The 17,176-nt window shown below is 37.3% G+C and overlaps 3 protein-coding genes across 7 annotated transcripts in view; 2 read left to right on the forward strand and 1 right to left on the reverse strand.

Annotated features, from left to right (window-relative positions):
* The first annotated feature begins 245 nt into the window (after positions 1-245).
* Positions 246-17,176, forward strand: part of LOC306848081 (retinal Mueller cells isomerohydrolase) — a 219,813-nt gene continuing 202,882 nt past the window's right edge. Inside the window, exons 1-14 of one of the 2 annotated variants that reach the window (XR_013782201.1) lie at positions 246-323; positions 609-691; positions 910-1,060; positions 1,250-1,357; positions 1,476-1,617; positions 2,142-2,289; positions 2,381-2,462; positions 2,540-2,672; positions 2,809-2,948; positions 3,127-3,256; positions 3,363-3,477; positions 3,703-3,797; positions 3,882-3,993; positions 4,078-4,526. Coding sequence is in view for 1 of the 2 variants with exons in the window: in XM_079382417.1 (XP_079238543.1) it covers positions 313-323; positions 609-691; positions 910-1,060; positions 1,250-1,357; positions 1,476-1,617; positions 2,142-2,289; positions 2,381-2,462; positions 2,540-2,672; positions 2,809-2,948; positions 3,127-3,256; positions 3,363-3,477; positions 3,703-3,797; positions 3,882-3,993; positions 4,078-4,226 (1,599 nt within the window). In the remaining variant the exon portion in view is untranslated. Of the gene's footprint in view, positions 324-608; positions 692-909; positions 1,061-1,249; positions 1,358-1,475; positions 1,618-2,141; positions 2,290-2,380; positions 2,463-2,539; positions 2,673-2,808; positions 2,949-3,126; positions 3,257-3,362; positions 3,478-3,702; positions 3,798-3,881; positions 3,994-4,077; positions 5,690-17,176 lie in introns of those variants that run through there. The other variant, XM_079382417.1, reaches the window with a different exon arrangement.
* On the reverse strand, positions 5,497-13,670 carry LOC306848080 (methylcrotonoyl-CoA carboxylase beta chain, mitochondrial-like). 2 transcript variants are annotated; one of them, XM_079382416.1, is made up of 13 exons: positions 13,586-13,670; positions 12,730-13,047; positions 12,412-12,608; positions 11,817-11,995; positions 11,656-11,736; positions 11,339-11,517; positions 10,604-10,796; positions 10,426-10,517; positions 9,420-9,576; positions 8,595-8,717; positions 8,365-8,489; positions 8,144-8,225; positions 5,497-5,999 (listed from the first exon to the last, which is right to left on the reverse strand). In XM_079382416.1, the coding sequence occupies exons 1-13, from the start codon at positions 13,603-13,605 to the stop codon at positions 5,913-5,915; spliced, it is 1,833 nt and encodes a 610-aa protein (XP_079238542.1). In that variant the 5' UTR covers positions 13,606-13,670; the 3' UTR covers positions 5,497-5,912. The 2 variants fall into 2 exon arrangements, 1 of the variants encoding a protein (XP_079238542.1); XR_013782200.1 differs by having other exon boundaries at positions 5,688-5,999; positions 8,312-8,489; positions 13,586-13,667.
* The window catches only part of LOC306848079 (oxysterol-binding protein-related protein 9-like), a 32,001-nt gene continuing 29,461 nt past the window's right edge, over positions 14,637-17,176 (forward strand). For 2 of the 3 annotated variants that reach the window (XM_079382409.1, XM_079382410.1), the window contains exons 1-2: positions 14,637-14,778; positions 15,793-15,843. In XM_079382409.1, the coding sequence (XP_079238535.1) occupies positions 14,668-14,778; positions 15,793-15,843 (162 nt within the window). In that variant the 5' untranslated portion in view covers positions 14,637-14,667. The remainder of the gene's footprint in view (positions 14,779-15,792; positions 15,844-17,176) is intronic. The other variant, XM_079382415.1, reaches the window with a different exon arrangement.

A 17,176-nucleotide genomic window follows, 5' to 3' on the forward strand; every position in this document is an offset into this window, starting at 1 on the left:
GAAATAATGTGCTTCATTACTTTTAATGCATATATATATATATATATATTTTTTTATAAAGCTTTATAAAGCTCTCTGCAAATTGAGCCAGTTCACCACTGGTTTGAATGTGTTCTTCATTTGAGTTGTAGTGTCTTTCAGGAAGGTAAAGTTTAGTGGAAATGTTTGTGGTCTGAACACAAAGGCATTTTTGTTTCAGAGCCTTCCAGTCAGATGGAGGAGGAGTTCTAAGACTCTGTGGCTGTTCCTGGGAACACAACAGTTCTGCTTTACACACAAACAGACGGCATCTCAGCTCAAACTCCGTTCAGCATGGTCAGCCGGTGAGTAATGGAACTTTTAAATCTCAGTCAAATGGCACAGATTGTACAAATGTATTTACTGTATATTTTTGGAAAATGGCAGATTTTAAAAGTATTTCTTTGTTTCTATTAAGTGATGTTTCCTTAATCATTTGTGTCATTTAAGCTTAAGTTTGTATTCCCTTGGCAATGTATAATTTAGAAGAATGTGCAAAATGAGTATATTACTATAAGTTTAGTTGTTTTGTTTTCTTTTTCATGTCCCGTCATTATGCTAAAAATGTGGACATCTGTTTTCATTCACAGTCTTGAACACCCAGCCAGTGGCTATAAAAAAATCTTTGAGTCGTGTGAAGAGTTAGCTGAGCCCATTCCTGCTCATGTCTCAGGTTTGCATGCCAATAATCTTATATATCAAGCATTTTCAATTTGATAACTTTCCACATTTTACATTCTCCATGCTTTCATTGACGAGAAAAGTGTATGCAGCTTCTGCTGTGGCTTATGTAAATGTCTTGTAGCCTTTGATATGGGAGCTGTTTTATAGACATTTGGGGGCTGAAGAATTCGTTTGGTCAAAGTGAACCTTCTCTTTCTCTCTCTGCAGGCAAAATCCCTTCCTGGCTCACTGGCAGTCTGCTCCGTGTGGGCCCTGGACTCTTTGAGATTGGAGATGAACCTTTTTACCACCTTTTTGATGGCCAGGCTCTCATGCATAAGTTTGACCTGAAGGATGGACATGTCACTTATTATCGCAGGTAGCTGTGTTTTATGTTTGTGTGTTTATCGTGCAGTAATACCCAAATTGAGTTTATGACCTGAATGTTTTGCAATAAGTTACTGGAATTGAAATGACTCATAAGCTGGATAAGTTGTTTGTAAAAAGTGGTTTAATGCATAAATTAGATTTTGCTTAAATGCATATTTACTGGCACCTTTAACTTCAGGTTTATCAGAACTGATGCTTATGTGAGAGCCATGACAGAAAAAAGGATTGTGATCACAGAGTTTGGCACTGCTGCATATCCAGATCCATGCAAAAACATCTTTTCCAGGTCTGTAGAATATTTTCTTTTCGATCTCATTTGGGAGTATAATAATAATGCCACATAAAAATAAATTAACTTCTAATGGTGCATTAACTTTTGGTACTTCGTTTTTTATATACATCAGGTTTTTTACTTACTTTCAAGGCGTTGAGGTGACAGACAACTGCCTTGTCAACATCTACCCCATTGGTGAGGACTTCTATGCCTGCACAGAAACAAACTACATAACCAAAGTTGATCCTGATACCTTAGAAACAATAAAAAAGGTAGGCTTTTGCACTGTTACCCAATTTTGAGGCTATTAACAAAAACATACACCTTTTAAAGGAATAGTTCACACAAAAATGAACATTTGCTGATAATTTACTCACCCTCAGGCCATCCAAGATGTAGATGATTTTGTTTCTTCATCAGAACAGATTTGCATTACAGTACTTGCTCTCTAATGGATTCTCTGCAGTGAATGGGTGCCGTCAGAATGAGTCCAAACACCTGAAAAAAACATCATGATAATCCCCATGAACTCCAGTCTATCAATTAACATAGTCATGCTGATTACTAATAGATTACCAGGAAGTTTTTATCAGATGTTTGCACTCTCATTCTGACGGCACCCATTCACTGTAGAGAATCCATTAGAGAGCAAGTGATGCAATACTAAATTCCTCCAAATCTGCTCCTATAAAGAAACAAACTCATCTACATCTTGAAAGGCCTGAGGGTAAGTACATTTTCAGCAAATTCTCATTTTTGCATGAACTATTCCTTTAACATCTCTATTTTCCCATAGGTGGACCTTTGCAATTATCTCTCAGTCAATGGTGTGACTGCACATCCACATACTGAACCAGACGGTACTTTATATAACATTGGAAACTGCTTTGGGAAGAACATGTCACTGGCCTACAACATTGTCAAGATCCCTCCACCACAAGAAGGTTGGCCTATATTGCTTTGTTGGCCTAAAAGGATCTTATTAATGCATTCTGAGGAGGTGTTTCACTTTTCTATTATCATTTATTTAATCAGATAAATCCGATCCAATTGAGAAGTCAAAGGTTTTGGTGCAGTTTCCAAGCAGTGAGCGATTCAAACCATCCTACGTCCATAGGTTGATAATTTAATATACTATAATATAATATAATAAATTCTTAAAATAAATATTAATAAATTATATATATTTTATAGCTTTGGCATGACGGAGAACTACTTTGTGTTTGTTGAGACTCCAGTGAAGATCAATCTGCTGAAATTTCTGACTTCCTGGAGTGTCAGAGGGACAAATTACATGGACTGCTTTGAGTCAAATGACAAAATGGGTGTAAGTCAGAGCTTACTGGCATTATAGCATGTTCGAAATGTTAATTATATGTTTGGAAAACGAAAACAACAACAACAAAAAATGCTCTGGGTATTTTGTACGGTAACTCATCCTCTTCATTTGGTTGCATTCCCAGACGTGGTTTCATCTGGCAACCAAGAACCCTGGAGAATACATTGACCACAAATTCAGAACATCTGCCTTTAATCTTTTCCATCACATTAACTGTTACGAGGACCAAGGCTTTATTGTTGTTGACCTTTGCACTTGGAAGGGGTAAGACTGCTTGTTTTTATATTTACTGAAGCATTAGCTAACATCTCAAAATGGCCAAATAACATGTATCAACTAATAAAAAAATAAATGCATTTGATAATGGCAGTAAACATGGCCAGAGGAGAGCTCAAAAATAGACTATGGTGATCATCTGTGGTCCCCTTTCTTTGAACGACAGGCATGATTTTGTGTATAATTATCTATATTTGGCAAACGTGAGGCAAAACTGGGAGGAGGTCAAAAAAGCAGCCATGAGAGCTCCACAGCCAGAGGTGCGGCGATACGTGCTTCCACTGGACATTCACAGGGTAAGAGAGATATCAGGATCCTACGTCTCATCAGGAACAATTACATTGAATTCAGTTTGTTTCTTCTTGTCTCTGTCTTTCAGTCATTCCTTTTTTGTTTTTGCAGGAAGAGCAGGGGAAGAATTTGGTTTCGCTTCCATACACCACAGCCACTGCTGTCATGTGCAGTGATGGAACTGTTTGGCTTGAACCTGAGGTTCTTTTCTCTGGACCACGTCAAGGTAAATACTCAGTCAGCACCTTCCTTATTTGGAAACGGTCATAAATACAGCCGAGTTATTATAGACTTATAACTATTTTTTTAAATAATTGTTTTATTTTGATTTACTATTGAATTTATATCCAGTACTTAAAAACAAATATTAATAATTGTTTAAAAAACGAATGTGAAATTTTAGTCAAATAGATTGAAAGTATTTCCTCTTTGTGTTGTGTTTGTTTTTCAGCTTTTGAGTTTCCTCAGATCAACTACAAAAAATACAGTGGGAAAAATTACACCTTCGCTTATGGACTTGGGCTAAACCACTTCGTTCCAGACCGGGTGTGTGTGACGTGATACTGAAAACATTTTTCATGTTCAACATTTGCTCCATGTGTGATTTGTGTCATTTTTGTGGGGTTTTAGATTTGCAAGTTGAATGTGAAAAGCAAAGAAACATGGATATGGCAGGAGCCAGACGCCTATCCATCCGAACCACTGTTTGTGCAAAGCCCTGATGCTAAAGACGAAGATGATGGTATTCCACATCTGTTACTAAACAGAACATATATTTTGGATCTATTATCCCAAATTAATGAAGTCTTTATTCTGGTTTTCTCAGGTGTTCTTCTGAGTATTGTAGTGAAACCAGGAGTTACCCAGAGACCAGCATTCCTTCTCATACTCAATGCCACTGACCTGACAGAAATAGCACGTGCAGAGGTTGATGTCCTGATTCCCGTCACTCTCCATGGCATATACAAACCCTAGAGGACCACAACCACGACTTTGCATTTCAGACTATACTTTAAAATTTGTCATTTTTTAGTGTACATACAGTGCCCTCCAAAAGTTTTGGAACAGTAAAGACAAAATTGCTCTGTTGGCTGTGGAGTCAAGACATTTACAAATATTATTAAAAGATGAATATGAGACAAAACTACAGAATGTCACATTTTATTATTGGGTAATGCAACACAGATATTTTACCAGCTAAGAAGTTGAGCACTTTTAGAGTTTCATCCCCCTATCTGATATGAGCATAAGTATTGGAATAGTTGCAAAAAAGCTGTGAAAATTAACCCTAAAAGACGTGTCTGTAAAATCACCAACAACTTCCAGAAAGCTGAGGTGATGTTCTGACAATCTACTGTCCTCAGGAGACTTTGACACAGAATTACAGATGCTACACAGCTAGATGCAAACCTCTGACCAGCACCAAAAATAGAAAGGCAAGATTAGAGTTTGCAAAAAAGCACAAAGGTGAGCCAGAAGAGTTTTGGAACTGTGTTTATGGACCGATGAGACAAAGATGAACCTTTATTTAAGCGATGGGAAAGCAAAAATGTGGAGAAAAAAAGGGAACTGCAAATTATCCCAAGCATACAGCCTCATCTGTAAAGCATGGTGGAGGTGATGTCATGGCATGGGCATGCATGGCTGCCTCTGGAACAGGCCCTCTCAACTTTATTGATGACTTAATGTATGATGACAGTAGCAGAATGAATTTGGAAGGGTACAAAACCATCTTGCCTACCAATATTCAAGAAAATGCCACCAGATTCATTGGGAAGTGCTTCATATTGCATCAGGACAATGACCCAAAACACCCTGCCAGTTCAGTCAAGGAGTTTATAAGGGCAAAGAAATGGAAAGTCTTAGATTGCCCAAGTCAATCTCCATATTTAAATCTGATTGAACATGAATTTCACCAGCTGGAGAGGAGAGTAAAGGCAGAAACTCCCCAAAACAAGCGACAATTGGAATTGGCTGCATTAAAGGGTGGGGAAAGTATTTCAAAGGATGAGACCAAGAGTCTGGTGATGTCTATGGGTCCCAGACTCACTGCTGTGATTGTGCGCAAGGGATCTGCAACTAAATAATAGCTTTTAATCTTTTATATCTGCCTTATGTTCAACTGTCCCTATACTTATGCTCACATCAATGAGTGGGATGAACTCTAAAAGTGCTGTTCTTTTTATTTGGTAAAACATGTATGTGTTGAATCGGCAAATAATAAAATGTGACATTCTGTAGTTTTGTCTCATATTCATCTTTTAATCATATTTGCAAATGTCTTGACTCCACAGCTAACAGAGCAATTTTGTCTTTACTGTTCCAATACTTATGGAGGGGACTGTATAACTTTTTAATGTAAACAGTGTAATTGTTGCTTTATGATAAACTTGTACAGTAAGAAAGACAACTTTTCAAAATAAAATTTCTACTTCAGCATTTATGACCAATGATTTATTCACAAGTAAATTTCCATATGTACAAATAGGTTTATTTTTACATCAGTCAGAAAATCACAATAATAAGGCACCACTGCTGATTACAGGCAAATTGTCTTTAAAACAAAGATATGTGTTTAACACCAACACTGTTAGTTTATTACTTTAATAAAACACCTTATACAAGTTTATCAAGTTCACTGAGGTTTCTGCAGAGGTAGTGTTATAGTCGAAGAAAAGGAGTCCTCATTTTCTCTCTGGACAATTGATACACTTGTTGCTTAATGATTTTCAGACACTTACTCAAAACCTAAAAAGGAAAAGAGGCATATATTTGATAAAGCTTTGATTTTCAAACTCAAGAGCTTTTTGAAGAAAATCCAAATTTAACTACTTTTAAAACTATTAACTATTTTAGAACAAAAGATATAAGCAAATGTTTTAAGCGAACAGTGAAAAGGGTATTTTGGCAGTTAAACCACACTAAAATATTCATGTAATTGCATTAGATAACAAAATATCAAAACAAGTGGTATTTATTTTAAAGAAATACAAACCCGATTCCTAAAAAGTTGGGACACTGTACAAATTACGAATAAAAAAGGAATGCAATAATTTACAAATCTCATAAACTTATATTTTATTCACAATAGAATATAGATAACATATCAAATGTTGAAAGTGAGACATTTTGAAATGTCATGCCAAATATTGGCTCATTTTGGATTTCATGAGAGCTACACATTCCAAAAAAGTTGGGACAGGTAGCAATAAGAGGCCGGACAAGTTAAATGTACATATAAGGAACAGCTGGAGGACCAATTTGCAACTTATTAGGTCAATTGGCAACATGATTGGGTATAAAAAGAGCCTCTCAGAGTGGCAGTGTCTCTCAGAAGTCAAGATGGCAAGAGGATCACCAATTCCCCCAATGCTGCGGTGAAAAATAGTGGAGCAATATCAGAAAGGAGTTTCTCAGAGACAAATTGCAAAGAGTTTGAAGTTATCATCATCTACAGTGCATAATATCATATAAAGATTCAGAGAATCTGGAACAATCTCTGTGAATAAGGGTCAAGGCCGGAAAACCATAATGGATGCCCGTGATCTTCGGGCCCTTAGACGGCACTGCATCACATACAGGAATGCTACTGTAATGGAAATCACAACATGGGCTCAGGAATACTTCCAGAAAACATTGTCGGTGAACACAAGCCACCGTGCCATTCGCCGTTGCCGGATGAAACTCTATAGGTCAAAAAAGAACCCATATCTAAACATGATCCAGAAGCGCAGGCGTTTTCTCTGGGCCAAGGCTTATTTAAAATGGACTGTGGCAAAGTGGAAAACTGTTCTGTGGTCAGACGAATCAAAATTTGAAGTTCTTTTTGGAAAATTGGGACGCCATGTCATCCGGACTAAAGAGGACAAGGACAACCCAAGTTGTTATCAGCGCTCAGTTCAGAAGCCTGCATCTCTGATGGTATGGGGTTGAATGAGTGCGTGTGGCATGGGCAGCTTACACATCTGGAAAGGCACCATCAATGCTGAAAGGTATATCCAAGTTCTAGAACAACATATGCTCCCATCCAGACGTTGTCTCTTTCAGGGAAGACCTTGCATTTTCCAACATGACAATGCCAGACCACATACTGCATCAATTACAACATCATGGCTGCGTAGAAGGAGGATCCGGGTACTGAAATGGCCAGCCTGCAGTCCAGATCTTTCACCCATAGAAAACATTTGGCGCATCATAAAGAGGAAGATGCGACAAAGAAGACCTAAGACAGTTGAGCAACTAGAAGCCTGTATTAGACAAGAATGGGACAACATTCCTATTCCTAAACATGAGCAACTTGTCTCCTCAGTCCCCAGACGTTTGCAGACTGTTATAAAAAGAAGAGGGGATGCCACACAGTGGTAAACATGGCCTTGTCCCAACTTTTTTGAGATGTGTTGATGCCATGAAATTTAAAATAAACTTATTTTTCCCTTAAAATGATACATTTTCTCAGTTTAAACATTTGATACGTCATCTATGTTGTATTCTGAATAAAATATTGAAATTTGAAACTTCCACATCATTGCATTCTGTTTTTATTCCCAATTTGTACAGTGTCCCAACTTTTTTGGAATCGGGTTTGTATTTCAGGTTATTATAAAGTATAAAGTTCAGGTTATTACTTAATTATAAAACGCCTTAACAGCTGCTTTTCATTATGGCCTTCCAGTGAAAAGTCTAGTACTCTGTATTTTATTAGATTTTTTTGTCTGTATTTATTTGTAAGTAAAAGATGAATCACCCCATTTTTTGTAGAAAATTAAACCAGTGTTCATATTTGTATAGCAAAAGTACAAACAGAAGATTAAGCAATATTTCTGTAGCAAAAGTACAAATAGAAGATTCAATCACATAGAAAATAAATCAAATAAATTTGCTAGCTCTTTTACCTTCCTGGTGTCTTGAGGTAGAATAATACCATCATCCCACAGTCTGCCAGTGGAAAAGAATGCTGAACTCTCTTCCTCCAACCTTCACAAGGATATTTTTATTTACATATTTTATTTATATTTAATTTATGCATTTTTAATACAACTTTAAAACAGCCAGTTATGGACCTTAAATGTCTCTGTCACCAATATATTTGACATCCTATTGCACTGGCTCTTACATCTCATTCATCTGTGTGATTTCCTCTTCAGTCTGCACATATGCATCCGAGTGGCCTGGGGCCAAAATCGACACTCTCGCATTGGGCCACAGGAACAGGAAATTTGGGTCAAAAGCCCTTCCACACTAAAAAAAAAAAAAAATGTTCAGAAAGATTCTACATTTTTAACTACACAAAGTTTTTTTTTTTTTTTTTTTATCTAAATCAAAATAACAGATTTATATACTGACCATAGCATAGCTATCACCTCCATGACATCCTCCAATAACCACAGTAATTTTGGAAACAGAAGCACAAGCCACAGCAGACATCATGGAACCTTGAGCTTTTAGTCTGTTAGTGTTGGACTCTGCCTAAGAGAGATGGGAAAGAGAACGAGTGGTTTAGAGGAATGAAGTGAGCGAGGGAGAAAAGAGAGCAAGTAACAAAATAAAACAAGATGGTGTGTGTGTAGAGCCAGACATCATTCCGTTAAAAAAAAAACACTTATTTGTAACAAAGTGGAAACTATTACACTATCCTGTGTATCACATGTATGTTTAAATGCACACACATAATATGATTTCTCTTTTAAAGAATCTTTGTTGGAAAGTCTGCATATATGTGACCCTGGACCACAAAACCAGTAAAACCAGTCGCTGGGGTATATTTGTAGCAATAGCTAAAAATCCACTGTATGGGTCAAAATTATAGATTTTTCTTTTATTCCAAAAATCCTTAGGACATAAAATAAAGATCATGTTCCATGAAGATATTTTGTAAATTTCCTACTGTAAATATATTAAAACTTTGATCAGTAATATGCATTGCTAAGAACTTTTGGACAGTTTTAAAGGCGATTTTATCAATATTTTGATTTCTTTTGCACCCTCAGATTCCAGATTTTCAAATAGTTGCATCTCGGCCAAATATTGTCCTATCCTAACAAACCATACATCAATGGAAACATTATTTATTCAGCTTTCAGATTATGTATAAATCTCAATTTTGGAAAATTGACCCTTATGACTGGTTTTGTGGTCCAGGGTCACATATGTAAATGTCTTTTGATGTACCTTGGTTTGTGAGAACGTGTGTGCAGGTTCTGGTGCCGTGTTTTGCAGGAAAATGAGAGGAACGTCCCTCTGATCACACAGCTGAACAAAATGACTGCCTTTCAGGGAAGCTTCATATGTCAGTTCTCCGTTATTTGCCACGATTCCAACCTGATGACTAAAGATTGATGAGAAAAATAAAATCACCTTTCATAGTAAAGGAAAACTAGATTTTTGCATGTTCTCAAGAAAACATAACTGGCGTTTGGCAATGCAAAATTCTCTCCTAATATATTCTGGGTGGCTGTTTAACTGTTCAGAGTGGTTTTCAGAGCATGTAACCATGCAGTAGCCAAGGTCTTCTGGGCAGTTTCTTACTAACTCAAGTGTAAAAAGCCTATATGATATTTTAGCCCCAAGATATGGCACGTTCAATGTAAATTTGACATATTTATTCTTGCTAACGGTCTGCCAGATGAAGTGATGATTGCCATAGCAAGAATCGCCACTCAAATAAAGGCGAAAGTAAAAATGAAATATAAAGTAACATCGCTTTAACAATAGAATTGTGTTTGTTCAGCATAACATAACCCTCAATAACAATTTTATCTGAACATCTCTGACGTAGATTTATTCTTTTGGTAGTTTGGAGTCTCAGATTGCCACAACAACAAAGCAGCTCTCAGAGAGGTGCTTAGTGTAATCAAATAAAAGATGCTTGAAGAGATCGGTTCCCATCTTTAGCCGAGATTCCTTCTCTTAATCCACATCCTGCTTAGATCTGATTGGTCAGACATACAGAAGCAAGAAAATCTGATTTTCAGCTTAACAGGGTTAACTGTTTTATCTTTACATTTACCATTGTACTGTCTGCCTTACTGTCACGGCGGTGTCCTGATTGATGGCCTGGAAACAAGTTATGCACTTAATGTTTTAAGTGGGGGAAAAAAGGTTTATTTTCAGTTCCAAAACACCTCACTTTTTTCTAATAGCAAATGAACTAAAAACGTCCTCCAAATGCTATTACCCTTCAATTCTGGCAAACCCAGTGAGGAGGGGGGTGCCGTAACGGGCCTTGAACTCCTGAAACCGACTACCATCAGTCAGTCGACTCACAATCTAAACAGTATAAAGAAAGAAATGAGTAAATGAACACACACAAATCATGTGATGGTATAAGTCTGAAACAGTACATGTGTCTTTACCAATCTGACATCCATGCTGTGATTGTAGCAACGGGGTGCAAGGCCCATGAGATCGTCCACGTTGTACAGGGGCTCCTCAACCTGAACACTGTCCTCCTCTGGTAGCTCATAATTTAGGGTGGAGATGATGTTTCTGGTATACTCATATGCCTCATTCTCATCTGCAGCAAAATGGTCCACGCAGCCACTCACTCTGGTGATACAGACAACGAGGCAAGAAATGTGCAGTTAAATTAGAGAAATATTGAAAAAAATTCATCTGAGTAAAACTGTGCAGGATGCATTTATAATATTGTTGCAATATTGAGTTCAATTATTATATTATAATGTTAATACATTTGTTTTTTTACAAATATAAAATTATATTTCATTTTATTTAATATTATGGTAACAATAATATATTATATTTTATGATTAGGTATTATATTCCATCAGCTGAGCAAAACTATGCATGTTAAATACTGCTCCAGTATTAATATATTATATTATTAAATGAATCTAATTGTTTTACACATTTTTGAATACTCTATGCTGCTTTAAATATACCCAAAAAAACTTGATTGACAATCGATAAAGCAAAACAGGATGGTTTTGGTCTTTGTTAACCACCACATGTTCATCATTATTTTTACTTATCAATTAATAACATGGTTGTGGACATAAAGGGATTGAAAACCACTGTTCTGGAGACCAAGATAAAAAAAGAAAATGCATTCAAGGAAGGAAACAGCATACTCTGAGTGCAGCCTGGCTCCTCCCAGGTCCTCTGGGGAAACTTCCTCTCCAGTTGCAGCTTTCACCAGCGGTGGACCCCCCAAAAATATTGTTCCTATCCTGTGGACAATCACCGCCTCCTCAGACATAGTGGGGACATAAGCACCTCCAGCTGTGCATGAGCCACACACTACTGCCACCTACAGGTTATGATAATCACATCACATTAGATCAAACATTAAGCATTACACAAAAAAACATGAGTAACACAAAAAAATTATTAACTGGGAATGGATATTTGTTTTTAATAAGAATATTTTGAATGAATCTTTTATTACCTGAGGAATCTTCATTGCTGACATAACTGCTTCATTGTAAAAGGTGCGACCTCCATGGTTTCTATCAGGAAAGATCTCTGACTGTTGATACAGCAGTTGCACAACCATTAATGCACCATTAAGAGATTACACAGCTCGTCATGGGAATAAATGCAAGTTACCTGAAGAGGCAGAAATGCGCCACCACTGTCCACCAAGTAAACAGAGGGCAAACGATTCTGCATGGCCATAACCTGCGCCCTGAGCTGCTTTTTAACTGTGATGGGATACGCTGTGCCTCCTTTCACAGTGGCGTCATTAGCAATGAACATGCACCAAAGTCCATTAATTTTACCGATTCCTGTGGAAAAATAAATTACAGTTTCTAAAGAAGCAGTTTGAGAGGAATGCCTATACACAAATATTTGAATAAATATTCTAACAAATTTAAATAATAAATAAAGTCTAAATAATGTTATGTATAATTATAATAATACCAATCAATAAATAAACAACCCTGGTGCACTGAAAAACACAATTCAAAGAAAGGAGAAAAATATTATATTATTATTATAAAAATATTATAATTGCCATATAAATGCCAATTATTTAAAGATTAGTAACAATATTACAACCTTCATTTAAATAAGCCTCACAAAGAAGCATGACTGAAATTCTAATTTTGATCCTTTTAATGCCTAATTTTGTATTCCTTCATTTATTTTAACCATAAATAATAAATGATAATACTTTTCACTGTATTATGTAGTATTTTACCTGTGAGACAGCCAGCTGATGGGATGTCTCCATAGGGCAGATCAAGTCCAGCAAAAGGAGAAAGTTCTAAATAATCTTCATCATCCAGCAGCATGCGGAGTCTGTCTCGTACCAGGACCTTTCGATTCCTCAGAGTATGCCGCGCTATGGCATTTTCACCACCCCCCTTCATTACTTTTTCCTTGTGCTCAAGGTATCTGTTGAAATAATACAATGTTATACGAGGTGGATATTACTTATGTGATTAAATTTATGATTAGGCAATAATATTGTAATGTAACTGTGGCTAGATCTTTAATGCAAGTGAATCAGACTTACTTTTGCTGACAGATTAGGCTGTTCCTGAGATTGGCTTCATACACATGTCTGTGAACTGGATGAAATTCTCCATCTATAACTGGAAAGGCACTTGGCAGTTGTCTCCTGCGCACAGTGGAGCTCATACAGCGGGACGATGCTGCTGGCTGGTGTGTCCTATGTGTCAAGGGTTGCCACAGACTGCCTGAAACAAGTGAATGTGTGCAGTGGTATGCAGTGCAACTGAAAAGCTTGGGTGATGTGTCCCATGACTGTGGATTTTGAGAGAATGATGCTCTAGTGAGCTGAATGAGATAATTCCCTTTTATATGGAAAGACCTGGTGAAATAAGAGACATACATTTTATTTGCAATAACTTCACGACACTTACTACTGCAATAAGAGAAAGACAATGCAACGTGCATTTGTGATGACTGGAGTCTAAATTAATAATGTTTACTTATTTTTGACTGTGATTGACACAATGAATTAGTTTTTTGTCATTGTAGTGATCCTGATCCAGGTTTTGTGCACATATACGCTAAATGCAGCTCTAAGAGAAATATGAAGTGACAGGCTGAGCTGTAATATTATAGATTACAATCAACCACAAGAAATACTCAAGATTCTATAAATACATGTTGTTTTAATAATGCATAATGCTTTGTTAATAATAATACTAAAAAAAACACCTTGTACGTTGCATTGGTCTTTCTATTATGTCTAGTTTATATTACTCGTCTAATTCTTTATGCTGCATGAGCCTGTATTTTTCTTACTTTAAGTGTGTCAAAGGTCGTTATGAGCTTACTCGGATAATAAACGCGAACAACTTTCCAAAACGGCAGAAACACATTAGTTTAGCAAAAGATCTTACCTTAACATACAGCAGTACATGATGAGGCGACAGGCAAATGTCTGAAATTATTGAATGTTTTATAGTGTAACGAGAAAATAAGTCTGGAAGGAAACAAGCAGAAAGGAACGTTTGAGTTTGAGATATAATGTATATTATATAGTGATATAATGACCACTAGAGAGCAATATAGATCAGTAAATGAGTGTCTATGGCACAGACTCTTCTACAGTAGTCTACATTTGAAGTGGATCAAAACCTTTCATCAAAGTTGCCCTAAAACCAAAATGCGTTCTTGCCCTTCTTTCTCTTGCCTGGGACAACTTTGATTACCTTTTTTGATCCACTTCAAATGTGAACTATTCTATTCTATTCTATTCTATTCTATTCTATTCTAAAGGCGGTGTTATTATAGTAAAAAAATAAAACTAAATAATTATTCCATAAAAACAGCATTAAGAAATAAAATACACAATAACTGAGATAAAAAACGCTTATTTTATTTTATCTATGTCAGTGCAGCTTGATATACTACAATAACTAAAACTTAAATAGATAAAAAATCTACAAAGACAGATCTTTAAACGAATAAAAATGACAAAAACACAGCAAAACTAAAATTTTAAATGAAAATAAAAAAACAAATTCAATATATTAATGAAAATTATAATATATTAATATGTGCAGACAAATAATTGTCAGCCTGAAAACTATACCACATTTTCACTAAAAAAGACTATAGATTCAAAAACAAAAACAGATTTTATAAACACAAATAACAAGACTAACGTTACCCAAACATCTATAACACATTCAGCTGCATATATCATGTAAAATATCACAACTATGTTAATTTTTAGACAGGCTATTTCAGAAATGTATTACATTTCTGAACATATGCGTATATGCATAGCCTAGTTGGAGTTCATTCTCTTTGACTTTCACCATGCCATCTTGCACATATGTAAGATTGAAGTTATTATTACTTCCAGAGCCAGAAGTCATCCTTCTATAAAGCAAGGCATAGTTCAGTACGTGACGTCAGACGCATGGTTTTTCTCGCCGCGCGCTCCTCCCCGCGAGCACTCAGGCAAAGTCTAAAAATGGCGTCCATCATGGAGGGGCCGCTGAGCAAATGGACTAACGTCATGAAGGGGTGGCAGTACCGCTGGTTCGTACTGGACTATAACGCCGGGTTGCTCTCATACTATACTGTAAGTTTTTCTTGCATGGCTACGAGATATGAGAGAGGGTTGATCGCTTAGTGGCCTGTTCCACAATCGTTTAATGTTAGGAAGGATACGAGCACTCGCAGGCCTGTCAAGAGTTAGGAATCTCAGCTGGTTGGGGCGGGGCTTAGCTCGAGTGACCTTGACTTCAGCCAATCCGGGCTTTGCTGGAGAAGCCATTAGCCAATGAGCAGCTAGACTTTGTGTTGCCAGCAGGAAGGCCACCTCCCTTGGAAAAAATGCTTACAGTAGTGTAGTTTAGTTTGCAAAATTTGAAGGGTGGAGGCGATCACATGTCACCGCTGTTTTGGATGCGTTAGCTGCAGGATATTAAATGTCTTAACGCACATTTATAGCTTTCAGACTTCATCCGGAAAGCTTTATAATGTTCAAAACACAAGATAAATAGCTAAGCTAAGAGCTGCAGTTGCTGTCAGTAAATCATCCACAAGCTAGAGCTCTCAGGTTTGTTAATGTCTACATATAAGCCATACCATTTTTTAGCCAGTGATTGTTTATTGACACAGTGTTAAGCAGGTAAAAAATAACTTATCTCTGATTTTCTTGGTTTACTGTCTCGCTAATACGGCATATGATCCAACTACTGAAACTGTCAACGGAGATATAAATACATACATGTATACATACACACAGAGTATGCAACTAATTTTTTATTATATAAATTACATGTATATTATAATGACACACACACATATATACTGTATGTATACACACACACACCGATGTAGTGTATATAGTTTTTATATTAATAGCTCTGTTTTGCATGTCCCATTTCCCAGAGTACTACCATTGTGTAGATACCACTACATACCATTTTTCTACTGTATGATACAAAATCCAAATTGGTTACATGTATGATCTTAGACCCAACATTTTGTAAACTTCTTAAATCTTCAGCAAAGTGAGACTTGAATGTATTCCAGCCCTGTGTTGGAGGTTTGATAAAATCCTCCTTTAACACACTGTCTCTTTCTTCAGTCCAAGGATAAGATGATGCGTGGCTCTAGAAGAGGCTGTGTGCGACTTCGGGTAAGAAGCTTTCTTCATTGTTAAAGCAGGACTAAGGTGAATCTGCTCTTACTCCATTTTTTTTTCTAGTCCATCATTTCAGTTATTAACTCATTTCTGTGCTTGTTCTTGTTCTGGCTATTATTCTTGTTTAATTATGCTAGTAATTTAACCCTAGCTGCTGTTGAGAATCTGTCATCAGGATATTTTAGCATAGAGGTGTCCACTACGAGTTCAGGTCCAGGTTTTGTGCAGCACTGTCAAGCATTTCAACATCAGATTTAGTAAAACATTTCTATGTGGTCCTCGCTTAGTGATAGTAAAACAATAAAGAGCCCTTCTCAAACTGTTGCTGCAATACATTAGAAGCTCTTTGTAAGGTTTAGCATTAGGATTGGTTTCTACTGTCATTATCATTAGACCCTCATACAAACCCGGTTTATTCAGAGATGTGTGTCTGGTTCAGGATGTGAACCAGACACACCCATCTTCTCCTTCTGTCCCCTCATCGAGGCAGAAGTATCCAAACTTCTCCTCTCCAGCCATCCTACAACATGTCCTCTCGACCCAATCCCCTCACACCTTCTCCAAACAATCTCTCCCACACTCTTACCGGCACTCACACACATTATCAACACATCTCCCCTCACAGGCATCTTCCACACAGCATTCAAGCAGGCTCAGGTAATGCCACTGCTCAAAAAACCTACATTAAACGTTTCTCTTTTAGATAACTACAGACCTGTCTCTCTCCTTCCATTCGTAGGGAAAACACTCGAACGAGTTGTCTTCAACAAGCTCTCACGGTTTCTTTCACAGTACAACAAACTGGATGCTAAACAGTCAGGTTTCAGGAGTGGCCATTCAACAGAGACTGCGCTACTCTCAGTCACTGAAGCCCTGCGAATTGCAAAGGCCGATTCCAAATCATCAGTCCTCATTCTGCTGGATCTTTCTGCTGCTTTTGACACTGTCAATCATCAGATCCTCCTGTGTACCCTCTCATCACTGGCCATCACTGGGATTCCAGTTCGCTGGTTTGAATCCTATCTCACCGGTAGATCTTTCAGGGTGGCCTGGGGAGGGGAGGTATCCAAACCACATCAACTGGTCACTGGAGTTCCTCAGGGATCGGTTCTTTGACCCCTCCTCTTCTCCACATACACTACATCACTGGGTCCCATCATACATGCACATGGCTTCTCCTATCACTGCTACGCCGATGACACACAGCTCTGTCTCTCTTTTCAACCAGATGACCCAACGGTAGCTGCACGGATCTCAGGCTGCCTGGCGGACATCTCGGCATAGATGAAAGAACATCACCTACAGCTCAACCTGGCAAAGACAGAAC

This window comes from Barbus barbus, assembly GCF_936440315.1.
Source record: "Barbus barbus genome assembly, chromosome: 28".
Lineage (NCBI taxonomy): Eukaryota > Metazoa > Chordata > Actinopteri > Cypriniformes > Cyprinidae > Barbus > Barbus barbus.

What these genes read in the sequence shown, in the direction of transcription:
- LOC306848080 (XM_079382416.1), bottom strand. Translation starts at nt 13,605, where the DNA reads ATGTACTGCTGTATGTTAAG. An exon ending in GCGCATTTCTGCCTCTTCAG is followed by an intron (nt 11,737 to 11,816) that starts GTAACTTGCATT and finishes CTGTATCAACAG; the next exon opens with TCAGAGATCTTTCCTGATAG. An exon ending in TACCTCAAGACACCAGGAAG is followed by an intron (nt 6,000 to 8,143) that starts GTAAAAGAGCTA and finishes TTTCCTTTTTAG; the next exon opens with GTTTTGAGTAAGTGTCTGAA.